This window comes from Lonchura striata, chromosome 2 (genome assembly GCF_050655825.1).
Source record: "Lonchura striata isolate lonStrDom1 chromosome 2, ASM5065582v1, whole genome shotgun sequence".
Classification (NCBI taxonomy): Eukaryota; Metazoa; Chordata; class Aves; order Passeriformes; family Estrildidae; genus Lonchura; species Lonchura striata.
Genome location: NC_140704.1, coordinates 155821106 through 155841682, shown reverse-complemented (window position 1 = coordinate 155841682; position 20577 = coordinate 155821106). Strand labels below are relative to the sequence as shown.

Below are 20577 nucleotides of genomic sequence, written 5' to 3'. Positions count from 1 at the left end.
TACTGGTGGCGCGCAGGCGCGTTTGGCAAGGGCAGCGAGGGGGGGGGCGCATGCGCCTTGGGAAATACGGTACCTTTGGAATCACGGCGCCCTTGGAATCACGGCACCTGAGATGTGATGCGCATTTGTACTTACGGTAGCTGTGCTCGGAGGAGCGCTCGGAATTACGGCAGCTGTGGCGCGCATGCGTGTTTGGAAACGCGGTAATCGCGGGTGCGCATTTGGAATTACGGTAACGCGTGAGCCTCGTTGGAACCGCGCTGCCCGCTGTGCGCATGCGCCCTTGGACGCGCGGTAGGGGATGCGCATCGGACATTACGGTACCTAAGTGCGCATGCGCAGCCAGAATTCCTGTAGCTGCGATGCGCGTGCGCGCCGGGAATTACGGTAACCGTGCGGCGCGCACTCAGAACAGGCTGATTGCAGTGCGCATGCGCAAAGTGGAATTACGGTCGCGGTCCCACGCGCACGCCAAAACCCGGCGTCGGTTTTGGCACATGCGCACTTCAAAGCAGCGCGGCGGCCGCTGGGAATTACGGTACGCGCAGCCGCCGTTTGTAAATACGGTAATGCCGTATTTACCCGTGTCCCCCCCACCGTGCTCCCATTCCCTCCATCCTTTGGGATGGGGACCCCCAAACTCGGGGGGCTCCAACCCCTCCGGGCCAACCCCCAGCTCTGCCCGCTCTGTCCATCCCGGGGGTCTCCGCTGAAATTTGCGCCCCCCAAACTTCTCCCTCGACCCCACCAGCCCTTCCCGCTGCTCCCTCGGGCATTCCCTCGCCCCCACGTCCATCAACACACCCCAAAACTCAACACGCCCCCCAAACTTCTCCCTCGACCCCACCAGCCCTTCCCGCTGCTCGCTCGGGCATTCCCTCGCCCCCACGTCCATCAACACACCCCAAAACTCAACACGCCCCAAGCCCAAAATATATATTATTTTTTTGGGGGGGAGGATAAAGAACATCTGGCCGGGGTGCCAAATGAGTTGAGGACACCACGAGACCTTCGGAGCGGGTTTTTCACCCCGTGGCCAAAACTCGGGGAAATTCAATTTGCCAAGAAGGGGACAAGTTCGGTCACGGCGCGAAACCCAACCACAAAACCCTTTTATTCCCTTTCCAGCCTCAGCACAATCCCTGACTTGCAATTTTCCCAGGAATTTGGCCGGCTGTCTCAGCAGCTCCACCGTGCCCGGGGTGCTCCTCTCGTGTTCTCTTTTCCAGGGCTGCGAGATCTTCCTCACGTCCAGCCCGTGGGTTTTTTTTTGGGAGCAGAAGGATCCAAAACCCATCAGGTTTTCTCCTCTGGGCTCCTCTGGGACCTGCATGGAGGCTGGGAAAGGGTGAGTCAGTAAAATTTTGGGTTTTTTTCCCTCCCGCTCCTGTTGCTCTTTAAGGTTTAGTTTTGGAAACGTTTCGTTTCGGGCTGGTTGTTTTTCTGGGTTTTTTTGTTGTTTTTTTTTTTTCAATTTAACCTGATTTGCGCAGAATGAAATTTCGTTTTCTCTACGCATCCCGATCCGAGAAAATCCATTCCGCCACCAAATCCTGGAATGGTTTGGGTCGGAAGGGAATTTCGTCGAGTTCCCACCTGCCCGCCATGGGCTGGGACACCTCCCACGACCCCAGGGAGCTCCTTGGACCATTCCAGAGGAAAATCAGGACATCTCCGAGGGGTCTGATGTGGCACTTGGGGACGTGGCCGAGGTCCCTTCCAACCCAAAACCATTCCATGCTTCTATTCCTGAATTCTCTTTGTTCTGCCTGGGGCTTTTCAGGGAAGCTCCAAGCAAATTTCCTCTGGCTTTTCAACCTTGATTAAAAAACGAGACGCCAACAACTCAAGCCCGTGAACTCCCGCTGCCTCCATCGCCATGGAAACGTGAGACTGTTGTCTTTTAATATTTTTAAGTTATGTAAACGCTTGGAACAACTCAGAAACCCCCCCTCAGCGTTGAAACAAGAGGAACAGAGGAAAAAATTAAATCCACTTTTCCATCAAGGAAATGATGGGAGTGGGTGATCTTGAGGGTCTCTCCCAAACAGAACCATACCATGAAAAAAATCCAATCCCATCGATTCCACAGCCCAAATCTTGGAGTGCTGATGTTTTAATCCCATATTTTAACGCGCTGTTCCTCTCCGTTCCCCCCGGCCTGTTGCAAATCCATCCCTAAGGAATGAAGCTGGAGAACGAGACTCCTTCAGGACTGGAGGGCGTTTTTTCGGGATGATTTTTTTCCCCCATGTTGGTGAATTTGCTTTCCCGGCTCTGCTGATGTTCACGCAACCCTGAGCAGTTGCTGAATCCGTATAAAATCCTCATTTCCGTGTCCGTGTCCAGCTGGGAAATTGGGAAACGTTGTTGTTGTTGTCCCAGCAGGAATTCAGCCGCCGGTCGCAAAGTCCTCTTGAGCAACAGCGGATTTGGGGAGTGGGAAATATAATTCCAGTCCTCCTGAGCTGCACCTGAGTCCTCTCCTGGTCCTTGGGCAATCCTGCCAGGGAATAACAAATCCCGGGAGGAGAGGGAGGCTCGGAGCGTCCCGGTGTGCCCGGGCCAAAGGAGGCCGGGAAGAAAGCCGGGAAATTCCCGTGGAAGGGTCGCCCTGTTGAGGTGAACGGGTTGGGCTCCTGAATCCCTGTGCAACGGTTTGGGGTGGGAAGGAGCCTAAAGCCCGCCCGGTTCCACGGCCTGATGGTCCCCATCCCGTTTTTCCAGGCAGCTTTTCTCCGGGAAGGTGAATTCCGCGTCCGTGGGATTGGGTTTGCCAGCGTTCAGGAACGCTCATAGCCACGGGATAGGATTCCATGCAGGTGCTTTGCTCGGGAGCTCTGGGAATTCCGGGCTGCAGACCCAAATCTGACTCTGATTTTATATCCCATCGTTATATAACTTACCTATTCATTATTAAACTTACACTGGCCTATTGTACACATTGACTTTATTCAAGCACGAGTTTCTCGGGATCTTTCTCAGGCCCCTGACCACAGTTTCTCGTGATTATTCTTACGATTAAACAGCAATTCTATTTAATTACTAAGCAATCATCACATCTAACAATTATATCATTTACCATGTACAGGTTCTAGCAAGGTACGAGGCCTGCATGTGCCCAGGGTATTTATTTTTTTCAGGGCCTGCTAAGCTTAATTTCCCTTTTAACCCGAAATCCCCGTGATTTTAAAACCCTTTTACTGTCAGCTTTGGGCAGAGCCATCACTCCAGAGGCTTTTCCAAGGTGGAGGGATTGGGGCTCCCTTCCCGGGGTCGGGTGCAGCCCCCCAGGAATAACGGGATGCTGACAGTGGGATCCTGGCCGGTGGATTTGCTTCCTTTGTTTCCAAGTTTGATTTGAGCGAAATCTTTGGGAAAGAGCCTGGAGGGACAGGAGGAGGGGAATGGCTTGAGATGAACAGAGGGAATTTGGGATATTGGGAATGAATTCCTTCCTGCTTCCTTTGTTTCCAAGTTTGATTTGAGCAAAATCTTTGGGAAAGAGCCTGGAGGGACAGGAGGAGGGGAATGGCTTGAGATGAACAGAGGGAATTTGGGATATTGGGAATGAATTCCTTCCTGCTTCCTTTGTTTCCAAGTTTGATTTGAGCGAAATCTTTGGAAAGAGCCTGGAGGGACAGAAGGAGGGGAATGGATTTAAATGAACAGAGGGAATTTGGGATATTGGGAATGAATTCCTTCCTGCTTCCTTTGTTTCCAAGTTTGATTTGAGCGGAATCTTTGGGAAAGAGCCTGGAGGGACGGGAGGAGGGGAATGGATTTAAATGAACAGAGGGAATTTGGGATATTGGGAATGAATTCCTCCCGGTGAGGGTGGTGAGGGGCTGGGATGGAATTCCCAGGGAATCTGTGGCTGCCCCATCCCTGGAAACATCCATGGCCAGGTTGGACGGGATTGGAGCAACCTGGGATGGTGGAAGGTGCCACTGCCCAGGCCAAATGTTGGAATTAAACATCTTTAAGGTCCCTTCCCACCCAAATCCTTCCACAATTCCCTGACCCGGGTGCTCTGGATTGTCCCAAACTTTTCCGTCAGGGTGGGGACAGGGAGAGCAGGAGGTGACAACACCCAAAATCCGTGGTCCAGGCACCCTGTGGATGGTGAATACTGACATGGAACTGGTGCAGCGCTCTGAGGCACCTGCAGATTTGCTTCGGAAAAATTCAGAATTTGTTCTCGTTATCAAGATTTTAAGGAGCTTTTTGCCTTTGGGTTGTTGTTCTTCCCCCTTTCTCACAGGGGGTTTTTGCCATTTCCCCCCTCTTTTTTGTTAAAATTGATCCTTTTCCCTTCCTCCCTCTATTTTTCTCTGCTCATTGCTCAATTCTTAATAATTTCTTTAGGTGGAGTTTCCTAACCAGGTGTGTTCTATATTTTTGTCAGCCTTTCTCCCCCAGAAGGCCTTTGCTGGTTTGGTTTTGGCATTTATTCTGATTTATTCTGGTGGGGCTTTATGGATTTACTTAAAACAGAAGGTTTTTGGGGTTTTTTTTAATTTTCATGGGGTTATTTTTCCTTCCCCATCTGCTTGCTGGGGTCTGCCGATGGATTTATCAATTGCAGGTGGTTTTGAGGGTTTATTATCATTATTATGAAGTGGAAAATCAGGGGCTGTGATTCCACAGGACATGGAAAAGCTGAACAGCACTCTCACCTCCACGCCAAGGTGTCGTGGAATTAATCATTCAGGCTGATTAAACTTTAATTTTCAAAGGCACCAACAAAAGCTGGTTGAATAGAAATCACATTTTATTGTATTTCGTCAATATAGGGTTTGATGGGAAGATCCACTCTGCTAATTAAAATCATATCCTGAAATGATTGTGGTTGGGAAGGCCCTCCATGATCATCAACATGGATCAGACATAAAAGGGAACATCAAATCAGAATTAATTTAGAATTATTTCTCTGGATAACGAAGGTTTAGGAAGGCTTAGTGGCATTTTATCATGGGGTTATGGTTGAGTTATCGCTGTCTTATCAATGTCTTATCGTTCTTATCAATTAAGTGGCTCGTTTTGATAACTCCATTTTCTTCAGTGGTGGAAAAACCCCCATAATTTATTAATGTAACTCGTTTTTGTCCAGTTTTACAGACTCCAATTGGTTAGTAATTTCTTACCAATTACTTATCGGTTATTAAAAAGTTGTTACCCTGAATTAATTGGTCACTCAAACCCCTCAGTGGGTACATACAGGACAAGTTATTTGTGAGAGATAGTTCTGATTTTTCTATCAAAGGGTGTAAAAAAAAGTTTCCACAAGCCCAAGTTGTTTTTTCCACCCAGGAATAGATTGTTGTGCTAACAAACTGCCCACACCGGGATTGATTTCACGTGGGAACTTGCAAAGTCCTAGCTTGACAAGGCCAGCCACTGATTTTAGGAGATCAGCCTTGATTTTTTGTGGCAATTCTTTATAATTTTTCTGCCTGGGGATGTTGAAGTCGGTGTCGAACCCATGGAAAGGAATGAGGCGTTTTTCCCCCGCGCTTCTTTTCCCTCCTCTTCCTTTCCCCCTCCTGCCTCCAGAATTCCTTTCTGTTTCTCCTGATGGATCTTGAGTGGTGTTAGGGAAGGAGGTTGGTCAACAAGGAAGGAAAAATTACACCAAGTGGTTGTTTGGGGTGAAACGTTTCCCTGAATAAATCTCGGCACCTTGGAGGTTCATCTCTGCTGGGATGAGTGGCTTGGCCAGGATGGAAAAAAGGGGTGAACACCAAACCCGAGGTGGAGCTGGTGGAAAAGTGACACCCGGATTCAGGCTGTGAGAGGTCGGGACGGTCTTGGAGACGAAGGAAAAAGGAGACATCTGAGGCTGTGATGCAGGAAAATTTTATTGAGGCAAAAAAACCAAAAAAAGCCAAAAAAACAAAAAAAACCCCCATAAATAGCAGGAGAAATAGATAAAATGGAGTTGGTCTGGGGTGCAAGAGGACAAACACGAGCACAGATCCTTTGATTGAAGAAGGTCTGGCCAGAGCATCAAGGACTTCCTGCCCCACAGTGGGAACAGCCAGGATGGTCTCTGGCTTGGGAGAAGGGATTTGTCCAGAGGGGACTGGACAGAGCTGAAGGGTCCATGAGGAGCAGGGAGAGGAGAAGAGCAGAAATGAGATGGGCCATGTGAGCAGGCAGCCCGGGCTGGTCCTTTGGCTACTGAATTGCTTGGTGGCCTGAGAGCAGGAGGTGGAAGAGTTGAGCCCCTTGGAGAGCTTTGGTCCAGAGGTGTGTCCTCAATGCCGCAGATGTGTTCCAGAGAGTGGTTGGTTGGTGTCAGGGTTGGTGCTGAGGGTCCTCAGCAGATGTAGCCACCCCTCCTGCCATAGCAGCCCAGGCCTCCCAGCCCGTAGCCAAACCCGCGGCCGTAGCCAAGGCCGTAGCCAAAGCCACCAAAGCCACCAGAGATGGGCTGTCCCTGGGCACTGAGCTCACTGCCCAGAGCAGCCGAGGAGGTGGATCCGACGGCGGTGTTCTGGGGGAAGGAGGTCATGATGGGTCCTGGCAGGGTGACCAGCACAGGGGAAGGGTTGATGATGACGCGGGAATCCTGGCACTGCAGGGCACAGGGCTCGTTGCAGCTGTTGGCCAGCGGGGTGGGTCCGCAGGGCTGGCAGAGGGTGTTGCAGGCCATGGGTGAGGTGTGGAGGGTCCTGGAAGAGAAGGAATGAGGTAAGTTAGAGGTGTGGGGGCACAAGGGGCAAAGCATCAGGAGGTCCAGGGAGTGTGGAGGCTGTTGTGGGGCTGTGGAGCTGCTGAGGCTGGGGCTGAGCGTGCTGGAAGAGAGGGGCCAGGGGTGCAGGAGCAGGAGGTTCAGGGGATTGAGACTCACCTTGTTCTCAGCAGGAACAGAAGGTGTCAGGAGAAGTGTGTGAGGGACAGAGGCTCTGGGCTGGCTTTTATGCCGGTCCTGGAGGAGTGGGACAGCCTTGTCCCATGGCCTCGGGGTAATTTTTTAGGCAGCAGCTCTGTCGTTACTGGCGAGTCATTGTTTTCCCTCCCACCATTGTGCAGTTTCGTGTCCAGCTCTCCTTGCTGTGTCCATCGTGGCAGCCACTTTAATAATTTGGTATTTGCGTGGATGTGATTGTTCCACGTGTTTCTGGGAGGGCTGAGCAAACAAGCAGAGCTCGGAAGATCTGCGGTGTCATCAGTGAGGTCATTTTGTGGCGCTCATCTGCTGTGGTTTGTGGGTGCCTTGTGAAGACCAGGACTCTGTTCTGTGCTGCTGGATGTCCATCAGCCATTGTGTCACCCAGGAATGCTGAGGGAGCTGCTGATGTTCTGGGGAGGTCACTCTGAAACAGCTTGGCAGGATCCAGGTGCCTGGGAGTGTTTCCTGATGGATGAAAGAGAGCTCTTGGCTTTGTGTCGTGAGTGGGATCTAGAGAGGATCTGGAATATGAGAGCACGGTCAGGCTGGGCTTGTTCCAACGTTTGGGTCCATTTGTATTTCTCAAATTTACACAACAGCGTTCTCTGTCATTTAAAACTCATTCCTTGACCTGGTTTAGAAATCCAGTAAACAAACAACAATCCAGGGCCCAATCCCTTTTTTCCAGGGCTGTGACCTCAATTCTCTCATTCCACCTTCACGCCACAAGGTTTCACAACTTATTTTCTGTAGATGTCAGTATTGTGTCCCTCTACAAAACCTAATAATTACTAACGGATGGTCAGCGTGCTCCTCTTCCCTCCCCTCTCATGGTGTCTTTGTAAATTCTGCGATTCCACGTCCCTCTCTTGAGGCCATGTCCACCTGACCTTGGGTGGCAGCTTTTAATTCTTTTAATTGCCAATTAGGGCGACCAAATTCTGCTGTTGATGCTTCGTGTCAGGGCAGGCCGAGGACGTGACCAAAACTTTGGAAAGCTGGCGTGTCATCATTTGGGTCATCCCGTTGCCCTCGTCTGCTGTGGCTTTTGGGTGTGTTGTAAAGAGTTGCCCCCAGCTTCTCTCAGCCTTGTCAGGCCGGTCTGAGCTTTGCTGCTGTTCCAAATATTTGCTGCTGCCCCTTCCATCACATTCCCTTCTTCCCTGCATTTCCCCAGCCAGGCAAACTGTTCTTTGTGTCGCTCTTTGGGTTTTCCGTGTGCCCCTCGTGATTTTGCAGTTTTGATATCCAGGGAATCGTGGGTCCCGCCTTGGGCTGAGGGTTGAGGTCACTTCTCTGGGCAGCACCTGATGGTCGCAATGAGGATTTGGAGGTTGCGCCGTGTTCGTGGAGGCGAGCGTCGCATGATCCTCAACAACCAGGCAAGCCTGAGTTGTGTCAGTGACCACTGTGGTGGCCTGAGAAGGCTCTGAACTTGTGGTCCAGAGGGTTGTGGTCGGTGTTCCAAAGTCCCCAGTGCTGTGGCCCAGGAGTTGGATCTTTTTGGCCAAAACCGAAAGCCTGAGTGGTCCTGGACATCTGCTGGAGCTCAGCAAGGACAGGCGCCAAGCCCTGCTTCTTGGTGGGGTGGAATCATCCCAGGTGGGATAAAATGAGCATCAGTTGGAACAATGGTTTGAAATGTAAACTTTAAGGAATTTAGAGATTTTAGAGGAGCTAAGATTTTAGTTAGAGATAAGCCTTACTAGAGTTAATTAAAATAAATGAGTAGGCCTTGATGAAGTTAAGAGTTAGTAGTTAACTAATAATTGATTGCTTGTCAGCACAATGTTTAGCTAGCTGGGTTTATAATTAAGAATATAGAAACTGATAAATAGCTTTTAGGAACATAAGACAATTGTGGCCTCCTCTGTTCTGAAACCAATTGAAGACAAGGAATGGGAGTTCTACCAAGAGTTCATTTGTCATATTTGCATTGAAAAGGTAGAAAGGTCAGAATGAAGAAGACTTAATTTGCTTCCTCAATTTTGGACCCCTCCCCATGAAAGGGACACTGACCCATTTCAAGGGACAAACTACGCATGATGAATAGATTTTGGAGTGATTAGCATACGAAGCGAGGAATGAGATGTACCAAAATGATGAATATGTATTTGTATTTTGGGTATTCAATACTTGTATGGATAAAAGGACTCTGCAATCACCTGGAAGCTGCGGTGTGGATTTGGGAGCTATCCCACACACAATAAACACACCCTTTCTAACTTTAAACTGTTAGAGAGTTTTTGCCCGTCACAGTCGGATATCGGTACTAGATCAATAGTCATACTTTTTAATAAATCAGGTTTTCTTCTCCGAAAAAGCCTTTGTGGTTGTGGTTGAGGAGAAACGGAGCAGGAGCTGTCCCTGTGCCACCGTGGGCACAGGGACCTCGAGTGTCCATGTCGGGGTCACTGGGCAAGACCCCAACAGTGTGAAAGTCCTTTTTCCCCAGCCCGGCCGCTGAAGGAGAGGTCTGGGATGCGTGAAGCCGAGTTTTCAAGGTTGTTTATTTTTCCTTGTCTATAATAGTTTCTTTCTGAGCTGCCGAGGTCCAGCTAGCACAAAACCCATGGCAGTCTCCTTCCTGCCCCAGGTGGCTCCCACGTTAAATACCCGAAATTAAGTGTACCATGTTTACAATTCCCATACCAATACCTAAAATCTACGTTGGACAAGGTGTCCCTAATCCTAAACCAACAGAAAAGTGTCACCATCACACCGAGACATGGAGGACAAGAAGAAGGAAGAAGAAGCTAGGGCACGCCCAGATTCCTCCATCTTGTACCCCTGAATTTCATTCTAAAAAATCCCAAAATTCTACTTTTCCACCCTGTGTCAATCTCCTTTATAAATCATTCAAACCCTTTTTGCTTTTAATTCCTCATTTTAATTCCCACGGGCTAAACTGGAATCCAGAGGTGTTTTTCGTTTGCTGCCAAGGTTCCTGGGCTCTGGACTCTGACAAATCCAGATCATTTCAGGGCCAGCAATGCTCCAAAGGAGGATCTTTCCTAGAGGAGAGGCTGAGAGAGCTGGGACTCCCAGCCACCAGCGTGTGCAAATCTCTGATGGCAGAAGACAAAATCGAGGGAGCCCGGCTGTTCTCTGCAGACACGTGGAGGACAAGAGGGCAGGAGCACAGGGGGAAAAAAAGATGGAATTCTGTGGAGAAGAAAGCAAGGATTTTCCCGTGGGAGGTTGGTCACAGAGGGGAAGAGGCGGTGGAGATTGTGCTGGGAGATGAAAACATGAACTGTCTGCAGTTCTGGGGAAATTCTGCTCTTGCTGGGCCTGCTTGAGCTGGAGGGAATGAAGCGTTGGGCTCCAGAATTCCTGCCCAAGTGGGAGATTTCCTGACTGTTCAGAGGGCTTGAAGGTCCTGCTGGGAAGAGAGTTTGTGTGCTGGCAGAGAGAGACTTTGCCAGAGCCATGAGCAGGAGACCATTAATGTGTCAAAGCCTTTGGCATTGCAGGTGTTTTGCAGGTAAAATATTTTGGAAGATTTCCCCCCTTTCTCTGCTTCCTTTTGCAAGTGTTGTTTGTTACTGGTGAGGGATCTGTTAAATATTGCCGAACATATTTCCTAGAGAAAAGTCTTGTGCCCCTTTTTCTTTTATCAAAGTCCTGTTGAGCCCTGGCACTGTGCTGGGCGAGGATGTGAAACCACTGGAATTCAAAAAGAAAGAGGAGGCGTCTCAGGCTTTCATGCAGAAAAATTTTATTGAAGCAAGAGAATGAAGAGACAGGAGAATGAAATGGAAAGGATCCAGAGTGAGCGGCAAGCACGATGACCATCGGCCAAGGAGCTTTGCTGGCAGGAGCTGTGGCCAGAGGCCAGAGCTGGTGGTGTCAGGGGTGGTGCTGAGGGTCCTCAGCAGATGTAGCCACCCCTCCTGCCATAGCAGCCCAGGCCTCCCAGCCCGTAGCCAAACCCACGGCCGTAGCCAAAGCCAAATCCAAATCCACCAAATCCACCGGAGATGGGCTGTCCCTGGGCACTGAGCTCACTGCCCACGGCAGCCGAGGAGGTGGATCCGACGGCGGTGTTCTGGGGGAAGGAGGTCATGATGGGTCCTGGCAGGGTGACCAGCACAGGGGAAGGGTTGATGATGACGCGGGAATCCTGGCACTGCAGGGCACAGGGCTCGTTGCAGCTGTTGGCCAGCGGGGTGGGTCCGCAGGGCTGGCAGAGGGTGTTGCAGGCCATGGGTGTGGAGTGGAGGGTCCTGGAAGAGAGAGGGGTGAGACGGGGCAGGCGTGAGTGGCTGGTAGGTGATGGAATGTGGAGGGTGCTGTAGGGCTGTGGGGAGGTGTGAGATCTCCTGAGGCTGGGTCTGAGTGTGCTGGCAGAGAGGGACCAGGGTGCAGGAGCAGGAGGGTCAGGGGATTGAGGCTCACCTGGTCAGCAGAAGCAGGAGAAGGCGTCAGGAGAAGTGTGTGAGGGACAGAGGCTCTGGGCTGGCTTTTATGCTGGTCCTGTAGGGGTGGGACAGCCTCGTCCCATGGCCTTGGGGCATTTTTGAGGCAGCAGCTCTTGCGTGGCCCAGCCTGGTGAATCCTGAGGTGGGGAATGTTTTCCTTCCTGGATTTCTGCAGTTTCAGGTCCTTCCCTTGGGGCGGTGTCCATCTGACCTTGGCGGCACCTCTTAACTGCCAGAATTAGAGAGCGGCGTGCGGTTCTTGATGTCGCGTGTCAGGGCAGGTAGAAGATTCAGCCAAAGCTGAGGAGAACTCGGGTGTCATCCAAGGTCCTTCCATGGCGTATTGAGAATTTGTCCCGTTTGCTTTCCTGCCTCCTGCCTGAAGGAACTCCCAGCTCTCTCAGCTTCTGCCTGTTTGAAAGGACATCTCAGACCTCAACCCTCTGGGCTTTATTCAGATCCTTCTCAGGCCACCCCACCGGACACCTGGACTTGCCTGGGTTGTGGAGGATCGTGCAGTACTCACCTCCAAAAGCCCTGGACAACTTCCAGATCCTCTTTCTGACAATCAGACATTGCCCAGAGGAGTGATCTCGCTCCTCCACACTCAGTTCAAAGTAAAGATCCAAAAAACCTTGAGTATCAAATCCTTACAGAGATGAGGGACACCAAGAGCACGACCAATGGTAAAGGCGACATCTCCAGTCAGGCTTTGACAGCTGGGGGAATAGCGTGGAGAGAGGGAATGGGGTGGAAGGGGAAACTCTGGATATTTGGAAGAGCTGCCAAGTCCAAACCACCTTCTCAGGGCTGAGAGAGGCTGGTGGAAACTCTGCAGAACCCACCCACAAGCCGCGGCAAGGCAGCGCCGCAGGGTGGCCTCAGTTCTCCAAAGCTTTGGTCACGTCTTCCTGCTGTACCCACAACACCAAAATTTCATCTCTAAATGCACACCTAAAGGCTGCCGCCACGGTGAGATGGGCACAGCCTCAAGAGGAGGGCGTGGAATCTGAGAATTCCACAAAGAAATGCCCAAGTAATGGCAGAGAAGGAAAGAGGAGGTTGTTGACCATCCGTTAGTAATTAATGGTTATTTGCTAAGAGGAACATAATACTAAGACTTGAGGGATATAAATTATGGAACCTTACGGCTTGAATGTGGAATAAAGGAATTGATGTCATAGACCAGCCTGGAAACAAAGGGATGGGCCCCATTTGTTGTTTATTTCTTAGATTTCTGAATGAGGTCAAGAAGTAGATTTTAAATGACAGGTCAGGTTGTTGTTTAAATTTAGGAAATCCAAATGGATCATAACACGGTAACAAGTTCAGCCTGAGCAGCCTCGCATTTCCCAGATCCTCTCCCTTGATCCCACTCAAGACACAAGGCCAGGAGACCTTTTCATCCACAGGAAACACTCCCAGGCACTGGAATCTTCCAGGTTTTGGCAGAGGAGCCTCCCCAGGACATCAGCAGCTCCCTCAGCATTCCTGGGTGCAACACAACTGATGGACATCCAGTGGCACAGAACAGAGCCCAGGTCTCCACAAGACACCCACAAACTACAGCACACGAGGGCCACAAAATGACCTCAGTGATGAAATTGCAAATCTCCAGAGCTCTGGTTGTTTATTCAGCCTTCCTTGACAAACAGTGGACAATCAAATCCACCCAAATACCAACTCCCGATTGAAAGCTGCCTCCAAGGTCAGCTGGACGTGGCCTCAAGAGCAGGACGTGGAATTGCAGAATTGCATGAAGGAAAACACACACCAACTCATGAGTCACCAGGCTGGGCCAGGCGAGAGCTGCTGCCACAAAATTCCCCAAGGCCATGGGACAAGGATGTCCCACCCCTCCAGACCAGCATAAAAACCGGCCTAGAGCCTCTCTCCCTCACACACTTCTCCTGACACCTTCTCCTCCTGCTCCTGCCAACAACCAGGTGAGCCTCAATCCCTGGAACCTCCTGCTCCTGCACCCTTGGCCTTTCTCTTCCAGCACGCTCAGCCCCAGCCTCAGCAGCCCTCACACCTCCCCACAGACCCACAGCAGCCTCCACACTCCATCACCCTCCAGCATCACATCCACTCAAGCCCCGAAATCCCTTCCCTGCCTCACCCCTCTCTTTTCCAGGCACTCTCCACTCCACACCCATGGCCTGCAACACCCTCTGCCAGCCCTGCGGACCCACCCCGCTGGCCAACAGCTGCAACGAGCCCTGTGCCCTGCAGTGCCAGGATTCCCGCGTCATCATCAACCCTTCCCCTGTGCTGGTCACCCTGCCAGGACCCATCATGACCTCCTTCCCCCAGAACACCGCCGTCGGATCCACCTCCTCGGCTGCTCTGGGCAGTGAGCTCAGTGCCCAGGGACAGCCCATCTCTGGTGGATTTGGTGGCTTTGGCTACGGCCTTGGCTACGGCCGTGGGTTTGGCTACGGGCTGGGAGGCCTGGGCTGCTATGGCAGGAGGGGATATGGCTACATCTGCTAAGTGCTTTCAGCACCACCCCTGACACCAGCCATCCACTCCCTGGAACCCATCTCAGGCATTGAGGACACATGTCTGGACCACGGCTCTCAAAATGGCTCAGCAATTCCAGCTCCTGCTCTCAAGGCTCCATCAATTCAGTATCCAAAGGGCCAGCCCAGGCTGCCTGCAAACATGGCCCATCTCCATTTCTGCTTTTCTCCCACTCCCTGCTCTGCATCTCCCCTTTATTGTGTCCAGTCCCCTCTGGAGAAATCCTTTCTCGCAAGCCACAGATCATCGGGCACCTCTGCTGGGCTGCTCCCACTGCCAGGCAGGAAGGCCTTGATGCTCTGGCCAAAAGTCACCAAAGGAAGGGGCCTTGGCTGATGGTCGCCCTGCTTGCCCCTCAGAGCAGCTCCCTTCCACTGCCTGCTCCTGAGTTTTCACTCTTCTACCTCAATAAAGTTTTCTTGCATCGCAACCTGAGATGACTCCTTCTTTCTTCTCCCAGGCTTCCTCCAGTCTCACTCAGCACTGAGTCCGGGTTGTAGAGGCCCCTGGGGTGGGTGAAGAAGTGCCCCAAGATCACTCTCAGGTTTTATTTCCGCTGTTCCGCTACTCATGGCCACACTTTGCTCTTCCAGTGCATTCTCACACAAACCCTGCAGCTATTGGAACACAAACCTGGACACATTAATGTGTGTCTAGCCTTGACTCTGGACCAAGCCCCTGGTGGGTGGTGTGTTCAGTTTTTACGGACATCAGTTTCCCCAGCTCGTCATCTTCTTCCAGGGCTATGTCCAGCTTTGCCTGAGCAGGTCCACGTCTCCCTTGTTTCCAGGTCCCAGAGCCGATCACACATCTCCAGTCTCACCGGGGTGGAGCAGAGGAGCAGAATCCCCCCATCACTGGTGCCCACGCTCTGGGGGTGAGCCCAGGACACAGCGGGGTTTCTGTTCGGCGCATTCACATGGCTGGGCATGTCCATTACTTCATCCAGCAGCACCCCAAGTGCTCCTCCTCGGGCTCAATCCCTCCATCACCCCGCCTTTATCCTGCATCTTTGGGATTGCTCCAATCCAGGGCAGCAGGTCCTGCCCCTCTGCTCTGCTCTGATGATTTTGGAGGACTCTGATAATCTCTGGGTTACTGGGACCAAGGAAGACAAGACTGCTGAGGGATATCCAGAGCAAGGCCTCAAGGATGATCCATGGCTGAATTTTTGGGACAGACATTGCCCACGACATTGGGGCATTTTTCAGGTTGCTCTTGCCTGGCACAGCCTGGTGAGTCCCGAGTTTGGGAACGCTTCGCTTCCCACAGCTCTGCAATTCCATATCCTGCTCTCGAGGCCGTGCCCATCTGACCTTGGCAGCAGCTTTGATGAGTTGGGATCCATTCCAACGTGGGTGGATGAGGGAAGTGCTGCCAGTGTCCTGTACCTGGACTTGTGCAAGTCCTTGGTTCCTGTGCCAGACAACATCCTTGTCTCGAAGCTGGAGAGATGTGGAGTTGATGGTTGGACCATTTGGTGGGTAAGGAATGGGTGGGATGGTCTTACTCAGAGTTGTGGTCCGTGGCTCCACGTCCCTGTGTGGAGAACAGGGATGAGTGGTGACCCACAGAGACTCCTGTTGGGATTGTTATAATTCTGTATCGTCAGAAATCAGGGAACTGGGATTTAATGGGATGATCAGCAAAAGCAGGGACCAGTCCAAGCTGAGTCGAGCGGTTGGTTGTCTGGAGGGAAGGGATGGCATCCAGAGGGGCTGGAACGGGTTGGGGGTGTGGGATATCGTCCTTCTCATGAAGCTGAACAAGGCCAAGTGCAAGGTCCTGCACGTGGTTTGGAGCAATGCCAAACAGGCTGGAGACTGGACAATGAGACGATTGAGAGCAGCCCAGAGGAGAAGGACTTGAGGAGGTTCTGGATGAAGAACTGGACGTGCCCCACCACGTGAGTGAGCTGACCAGAAGCTCCCCGTGTCCTGAGCCCAGGTCCATGGCATGGGCAGAAGGTGATGAGGGGGATTCTGTCCCTCTGCTCTGGTTGGGGTGGACTGGAGTTGTGTGTTCGACTCTGGAACGTGAAAATAAAGGAAGACATTCATCAGCTTGGGCAGATCTGTAAATGGGCCTGGAGGAGATGAGGGCCTGGAGGAGATGAGGGTCCAGCCAAAATGAACACAGCACCAGTGAGGGGCTTGTGGCAGAATCAAGGACTGAGCTGCATTACGGTATCCGGGCCTGTGATTCAGCCAGGGAGGTTGTCCTCTGTGCTGGACACAAAGTGTGTCAGTGTGTCCCAGAGGGTTGTGGAACTGCAGAACCATTTCCATGAGAGGTGTTGGTGCAATTTGCCCCCTCCACAAATGGTGTGTGGAGACGTGGATTTGTGACAAGTGTGGATGGCACAACATTGTGAGAAAAAAGTTGTAGGAGACATCTCAGGTTGCAAGGCAAGAAATTTTTATTGAAGCAAAAGAAGAGTGAGAGGTCATGAGCAGCCAGTGGAAGGGAGCTGGTCTGAGGGGCAAGTAGGGCAACCATCAGCCGAGGTCCTTTGATTGCAGTAGGTTTGCAAGACCTTCCTGCTCTGCAGTAGAAACAACCTGATGGTGAAGGTTCCCAATGGTCTCCAGCCTGGGAGAAGGGGTTTGCAGCAGAGGGGAATGGGCAGAGCTGAAAGGGAGAGGGACGAAAGGAAGGGGCGGATGAGCCATGATTGCAGGCAGCCTGGGCTGGTCCCTTTGGCTACTGAATTGGTTTGTGGCCTGAGAGCAGATGATTCCCTGAGGCATCGCTGAGCCCCTTTGAGAGCCTTGGTCCAGAGGTGTGTCCTCAATGCCTGAGATGGGTTCCAGAGGGGGTGGTTGGTGTCAGGGGTGGTGCTGAGGGCCCTCAGCAGATGTAGCCACCCCTCCTGCCATAGCAGCCCAGGCCTCCCAGCCCGTAGCCAAACCCACGGCCGTAGCCAAGGCCGTAGCCAAAGCCACCAAAGCCACCAGAGATGGGCTGTCCCTGGGCACTGAGCTCACTGCCCACGGCAGCCGAGGAGGTGGATCCGACGGCGGTGTTCTGGGGGAAGGAGGTCATGATGGGTCCTGGCAGGGTGACCAGCACAGGGGAAGGGTTGATGATGACGCGGGAATCCTGGCACTGCAGGGCACAGGGCTCGTTGCAGCTGTTGGCCAGCGGGGTGGGTCCGCAGGGCTGGCAGAGGGTGTTGCAGGCCATGGGTGTGGAGTGGAGGGTCCTGGAAGAGAGAGGGGTGAGACGGGGCAGCGGTGTGAGGGTGAATAGGAGCAGTGATGCTGGAGGGTGATGGAGTGTGGAGGCTGCTGTGGGGCTGTGGGGAGGTGTGAGGGCTGCTGAGGCTGGGGCTGAGTGTGCTGGAAGAGTGGGGCCAGGGATAGAGGATCAAAAGGGTCAGGGGATTGAGGCTCACCTGGTTGTCAGCAGGAGAAGCTGTCAGGAGAACTGTGTGGTGGAGAGAGGCTCTGGTCCAGCTTTTATGCTGGTCCTGAAGGGGTGTGACAGCCTTGTCCCGTGGCCTTGGGGCATTTTTGAGGCAGCAGCTCTTGCCTCACCCCGCCTGGCATGAGGTCATGAGGTGGGGAGTGTTTTCCTTTGTGATGTTCTCCAATTCTGAGTCCTGCTCTTGATGCCGTGTCCATCTGATCTTGGCGGCAATTTTCATGGGTTGGTATTTGGCAGGATTTCATTGTCAGATATGTCAGGGAGGAATGAATAAACAACCAGAGCCCTGGAGATTTGCAGCATCATCAGTGATGTCACTTTGTGTCCCTTGGGTGCTGTGGTTTGTGGGTGACTTGTGAAGACCGGGACTCTGTTTTGTGCAGCTGGATGTCCATCAGTCATTGTGCTGCACCCAGGAATGCTGAGGGAGCTGCTGATGTCCTGGGGAGGTCACTCTGGAAGAGCTTGGAAAGGTCCCAGTGCCTGGCAGCTGTTCCTGATGGATGAGAGAGAGCTCTCGGCCTGGTGTCTCAAATGGGATCACAAGATCCGGTAAACCAGAGGCTGTTCAGGCTGAACCTGTTCCATTTTTATGGTCCAGTTGGATTCCTCAAATTCTAGTTTCAACACACGCGTGCATGTAAAGTGTATTCCTTGCTCTCATTCAGAAATCCAATAACAAACAACAAACGGGGTCCGATCCCTTTGTTCCCAGGCTGCTCTGTGGTGTCGAATCCCTTATTCCGCGTTCAGGCCATAAGATTTCATAATGATTTATGTCCTGTGAATGACAATATTGTGTTCCTGTGAGCAAAACCCAGTAATTGCTACTGATGGTCAGCGTGCTCCGCTTTCCCTCTCTGTCATGATGAGGGTGTGCCTTTAAGGAATTCCACGATTCCACGTCCTTCTGACCTTGTGGGTGGATTTAGGTGTGAGTTATTGGTATGTGAGGGTTGGTGGCATTTGGGAGGGTTTGCTCTGAAGGTGAGTGTCAGGGAGGGCTGAAGAAGCCACCAAAACCTCGGGGAGGTGCGGTGTCATCGGCAAGGTGACCCTGTGGCACGGGCGTGCCGTGGTTTGTGGGTGTGCTGTGAGAGGAGCCCCATTCCCTCCCAGCCCTGTCCGGCTGCTCTGGGATCTGCAGCTGTGCCGGAGCTGTTGCCCCTTCCCTCTCATTCCATGCCTTCCCACCTTGGTCCCACCTGGCTCAGCCTGGCCCTAGACCTGACCTTTCCTGCTGACGGTGCTCTCTGGGTGTCTTGGTGCCCCTCTTGCCTTTAGGGGTTTGGTATCCAGGGCCTTTGGGGTCTTTACTGGGGCTGAGCACAAAGGGCTGAGGCCACTTGTGATGGTCAGAAAGAGGATTTGGCGTTTGCCCAGGGTTGTGGGAGGTGAGCATTGTCTGACACTGCACAACCAGGCAAATCTGGGTTGTGTCAGCGTCTTGCGAGTTTTTAGTTGAACCAAGGGGGAGAACTGTAAGAATCCTTAAAATCAAAGTTTTAGGCAAGTTACAAAAAGCAGGCCTCAAAGACAGCAGAAATATGATTAAAGACAAGCAGTAAGCATAAGATTTATCAACACAGAAATTATACAAGAAGTAGAAAGGACAAATAGAACAACAGTCAGTGTATTAACACTTGGCTAGAATAACTTCCTGAGTTACAGAAAAGTGTATCTAGTGAGATTTTAGGAAGTTCTAAGCTTAATTATGGATCTCTGTGCATTGTATCTTAAGGTTCACAAGCAGGTATTGTATTTAAAATAAACGAGCATTGTTTTAACCAAAGTAACTTGTGCTTATAGCGGTTGGATAAAATTACTGTCAATATGCTTTTGCTTTGTGTGATTGGTCAAAAAGCTTTTAAATTAAATTATAACATTAAGTTTGTTGTCTGCTGCCTGGGATGCGAGCTGCTGGCATCTTCCCATTGTCACAACCGTGAAATGAGACAGATGCTGGAAAATAAACAGCTCGAGACCCGTCCCGTTCATGATTTGTACATAGTGCCCCAACTGGCAATCCCCAGGAGTTGGATCCTTTTGGCCAACACTGAAAACCTGAGTGGTCCTGGACATCTGCTGGAGCTCAGCAAGGGCATCTGCCGAGGGCTGTTCCTTGGGAGGAACAAGGAAGTCATCCCAGGTAGGAAGGAATATGTGGGTATCAACTGGAACAATTGCTTTCTTTGCCAAAACCCCTCTGGGGTTGTGGATGAGAAGAAGTGGAGCTGGAGGTGTCCCTGTGCCCTTGTGGGAAAAGGAGCCCCAAGGTTCCAGGAATGATATGGAAAAGTGTTGGGATGAGGCGGTGAGAGGTGACAGTCGGTGTGTGCTCAGCACTGGTGAGGTCCCGTGTGAGGTGTTGTGGGCAGTTCGGGGCTCCCAGTGAGACGAGCCCAGGGACACCCAGACACAAATGGGCCTGAAAGATGATTGCCAGATGGGAAACAGGGAGAGCCAGCACTCCCAGGGGACAAGGATGGACATCAGTGTCCACCAGGGTCCTGGACATCAGAGCGTGCAAATCCCTGATGGTGGTGGATGCTGACGAGGGAGCCCGGCTGTCCTCAGCAGTGCACACGTGCAGGGCAAGACAGCAAGAGGACAAGGGAAAAGAGATGGAATTCCATGGGCTAAGAAGCCAAGAATCTTTCATTGTGAGGATGATCAGAGATTGGAAGAGGTGGTGGAGTCTCGATCCTTGGAGATCCAAATCTGCACTGTCCATGGTTCTGGAAATGTTCTCCTGTTGCTCCTGCCTGAGGAGCGCAGTGGAAGCTCTTGCACTCCAGAGCTCCTGCCCAAGAGGTTGATGTTGTTTCTCTCTTTGCTGGGAGGCTTCACAGGTCCTGGCCAGGAAGAGAGTTTGTCAAGTGTGCACTGGAATGACTTCTCCACTTTTGTGCCAAGGGGAACATTGATGTGTCAATGTCTTTGGTGTAGCAGTTTCCAAGGTGTGTGACATGTAATGGAAGGGGTTCCCTCCTGTGCATTCTGTGCCAGAATAGGTTTTTAGTTGTTTTGTAGATGTAAGGAGAATTGTTCTGTCATGTTCCTCTACCCTCAATGGCCTGTTCTGGTCTAGATTTTGGTGGGTGAAGATGCAAAACCACTGGAATAAAAAAGATCAGGAGATGTCCCAGGTTTGATTCAGGAAAACTTTATTAATGCAAAAGAATGAAAAGTCAGGAGAAAGAAGTGGAAATAATCTGCTGTGAGGCATGAATAGGTCGACCACCAGCCGAGGTGCTTTGCTCGCAGGAGTTCTGGCCAGAGCCCAGAGGTGGTGATGTC

The 20577-nt window shown here is 51.7% G+C and overlaps 7 protein-coding genes across 8 annotated transcripts in view; 3 read left to right on the top strand and 4 right to left on the bottom strand.

Annotated features, from left to right (window-relative positions):
* ARHGAP39 (Rho GTPase activating protein 39) overlaps nt 1-271 on the bottom strand; it is a 98497-nt gene extending 98226 nt beyond the window's left edge. The window contains exon 1 of the mRNA XM_085572678.1: nt 136-271. The gene's annotated coding sequence lies outside the window, so the exon portion shown is untranslated. The remainder of the gene's footprint in view (nt 1-135) is intronic.
* LOC110480294 (feather beta keratin) overlaps nt 1-20577 on the top strand; it is a 28262-nt gene that overhangs the window by 103 nt on the left and 7582 nt on the right. Inside the window, exons 1-2 of one of the 2 annotated variants that reach the window (XM_085572688.1) lie at nt 524-538; nt 1230-1348. In XM_085572688.1, coding sequence (XP_085428814.1) covers nt 1332-1348 — 17 coding nt within the window. In that variant the 5' untranslated portion in view covers nt 524-538; nt 1230-1331. Of the gene's footprint in view, nt 1-523; nt 539-1229; nt 1349-20577 lie in introns of those variants that run through there. The other variant, XM_085572687.1, reaches the window with a different exon arrangement.
* LOC144245932 (feather beta keratin-like) lies at nt 954-6905 on the bottom strand. Its single transcript, XM_085572689.1, has one exon. It carries the CDS (start codon nt 6731-6733, stop codon nt 6323-6325), a length of 411 nt encoding a protein of 136 aa, XP_085428815.1. The 5' UTR covers nt 6734-6905; the 3' UTR covers nt 954-6322.
* LOC116183271 (feather beta keratin-like) overlaps nt 1232-20577 on the top strand; it is a 67746-nt gene continuing 48400 nt past the window's right edge. Inside the window, exon 1 of the mRNA XM_085572692.1 lies at nt 1232-1348. The gene's annotated coding sequence lies outside the window, so the exon portion shown is untranslated. The remainder of the gene's footprint in view (nt 1349-20577) is intronic.
* LOC116183273 (feather beta keratin-like) lies at nt 10773-13381 on the bottom strand. Its single transcript, XM_085572698.1, has one exon. The coding sequence runs from the start codon at nt 11106-11108 to the stop codon at nt 10773-10775; it is 336 nt and encodes a 111-aa protein (XP_085428824.1). The 5' UTR covers nt 11109-13381.
* On the top strand, nt 13480-16564 carry LOC144245858 (feather beta keratin-like). Its single transcript, XM_077783764.2, has one exon. The coding sequence runs from the start codon at nt 13480-13482 to the stop codon at nt 13816-13818; it is 339 nt and encodes a 112-aa protein (XP_077639890.1). The 3' UTR covers nt 13819-16564.
* On the bottom strand, nt 16699-20522 carry LOC116183182 (feather beta keratin-like). The gene has a single exon (XM_031503746.3). It carries the CDS (start codon nt 17032-17034, stop codon nt 16699-16701), a length of 336 nt encoding a protein of 111 aa, XP_031359606.2. The 5' UTR covers nt 17035-20522.

What these genes read in the sequence shown, in the direction of transcription:
- LOC116183182 (XM_031503746.3), bottom strand. Translation starts at nt 17,034, where the DNA reads ATGGCCTGCAACACCCTCTGCCAGCCCTGCGGACCCACCCCGCTGGCC.
- LOC144245858 (XM_077783764.2), top strand. Translation starts at nt 13,480, where the DNA reads ATGGCCTGCAACACCCTCTGCCAGCCCTGCGGACCCACCCCGCTGGCC.
- LOC116183273 (XM_085572698.1), bottom strand. Translation starts at nt 11,108, where the DNA reads ATGGCCTGCAACACCCTCTGCCAGCCCTGCGGACCCACCCCGCTGGCC.
- LOC144245932 (XM_085572689.1), bottom strand. Translation starts at nt 6,733, where the DNA reads ATGCTTTGCCCCTTGTGCCCCCACACCTCTAACTTACCTCATTCCTTC.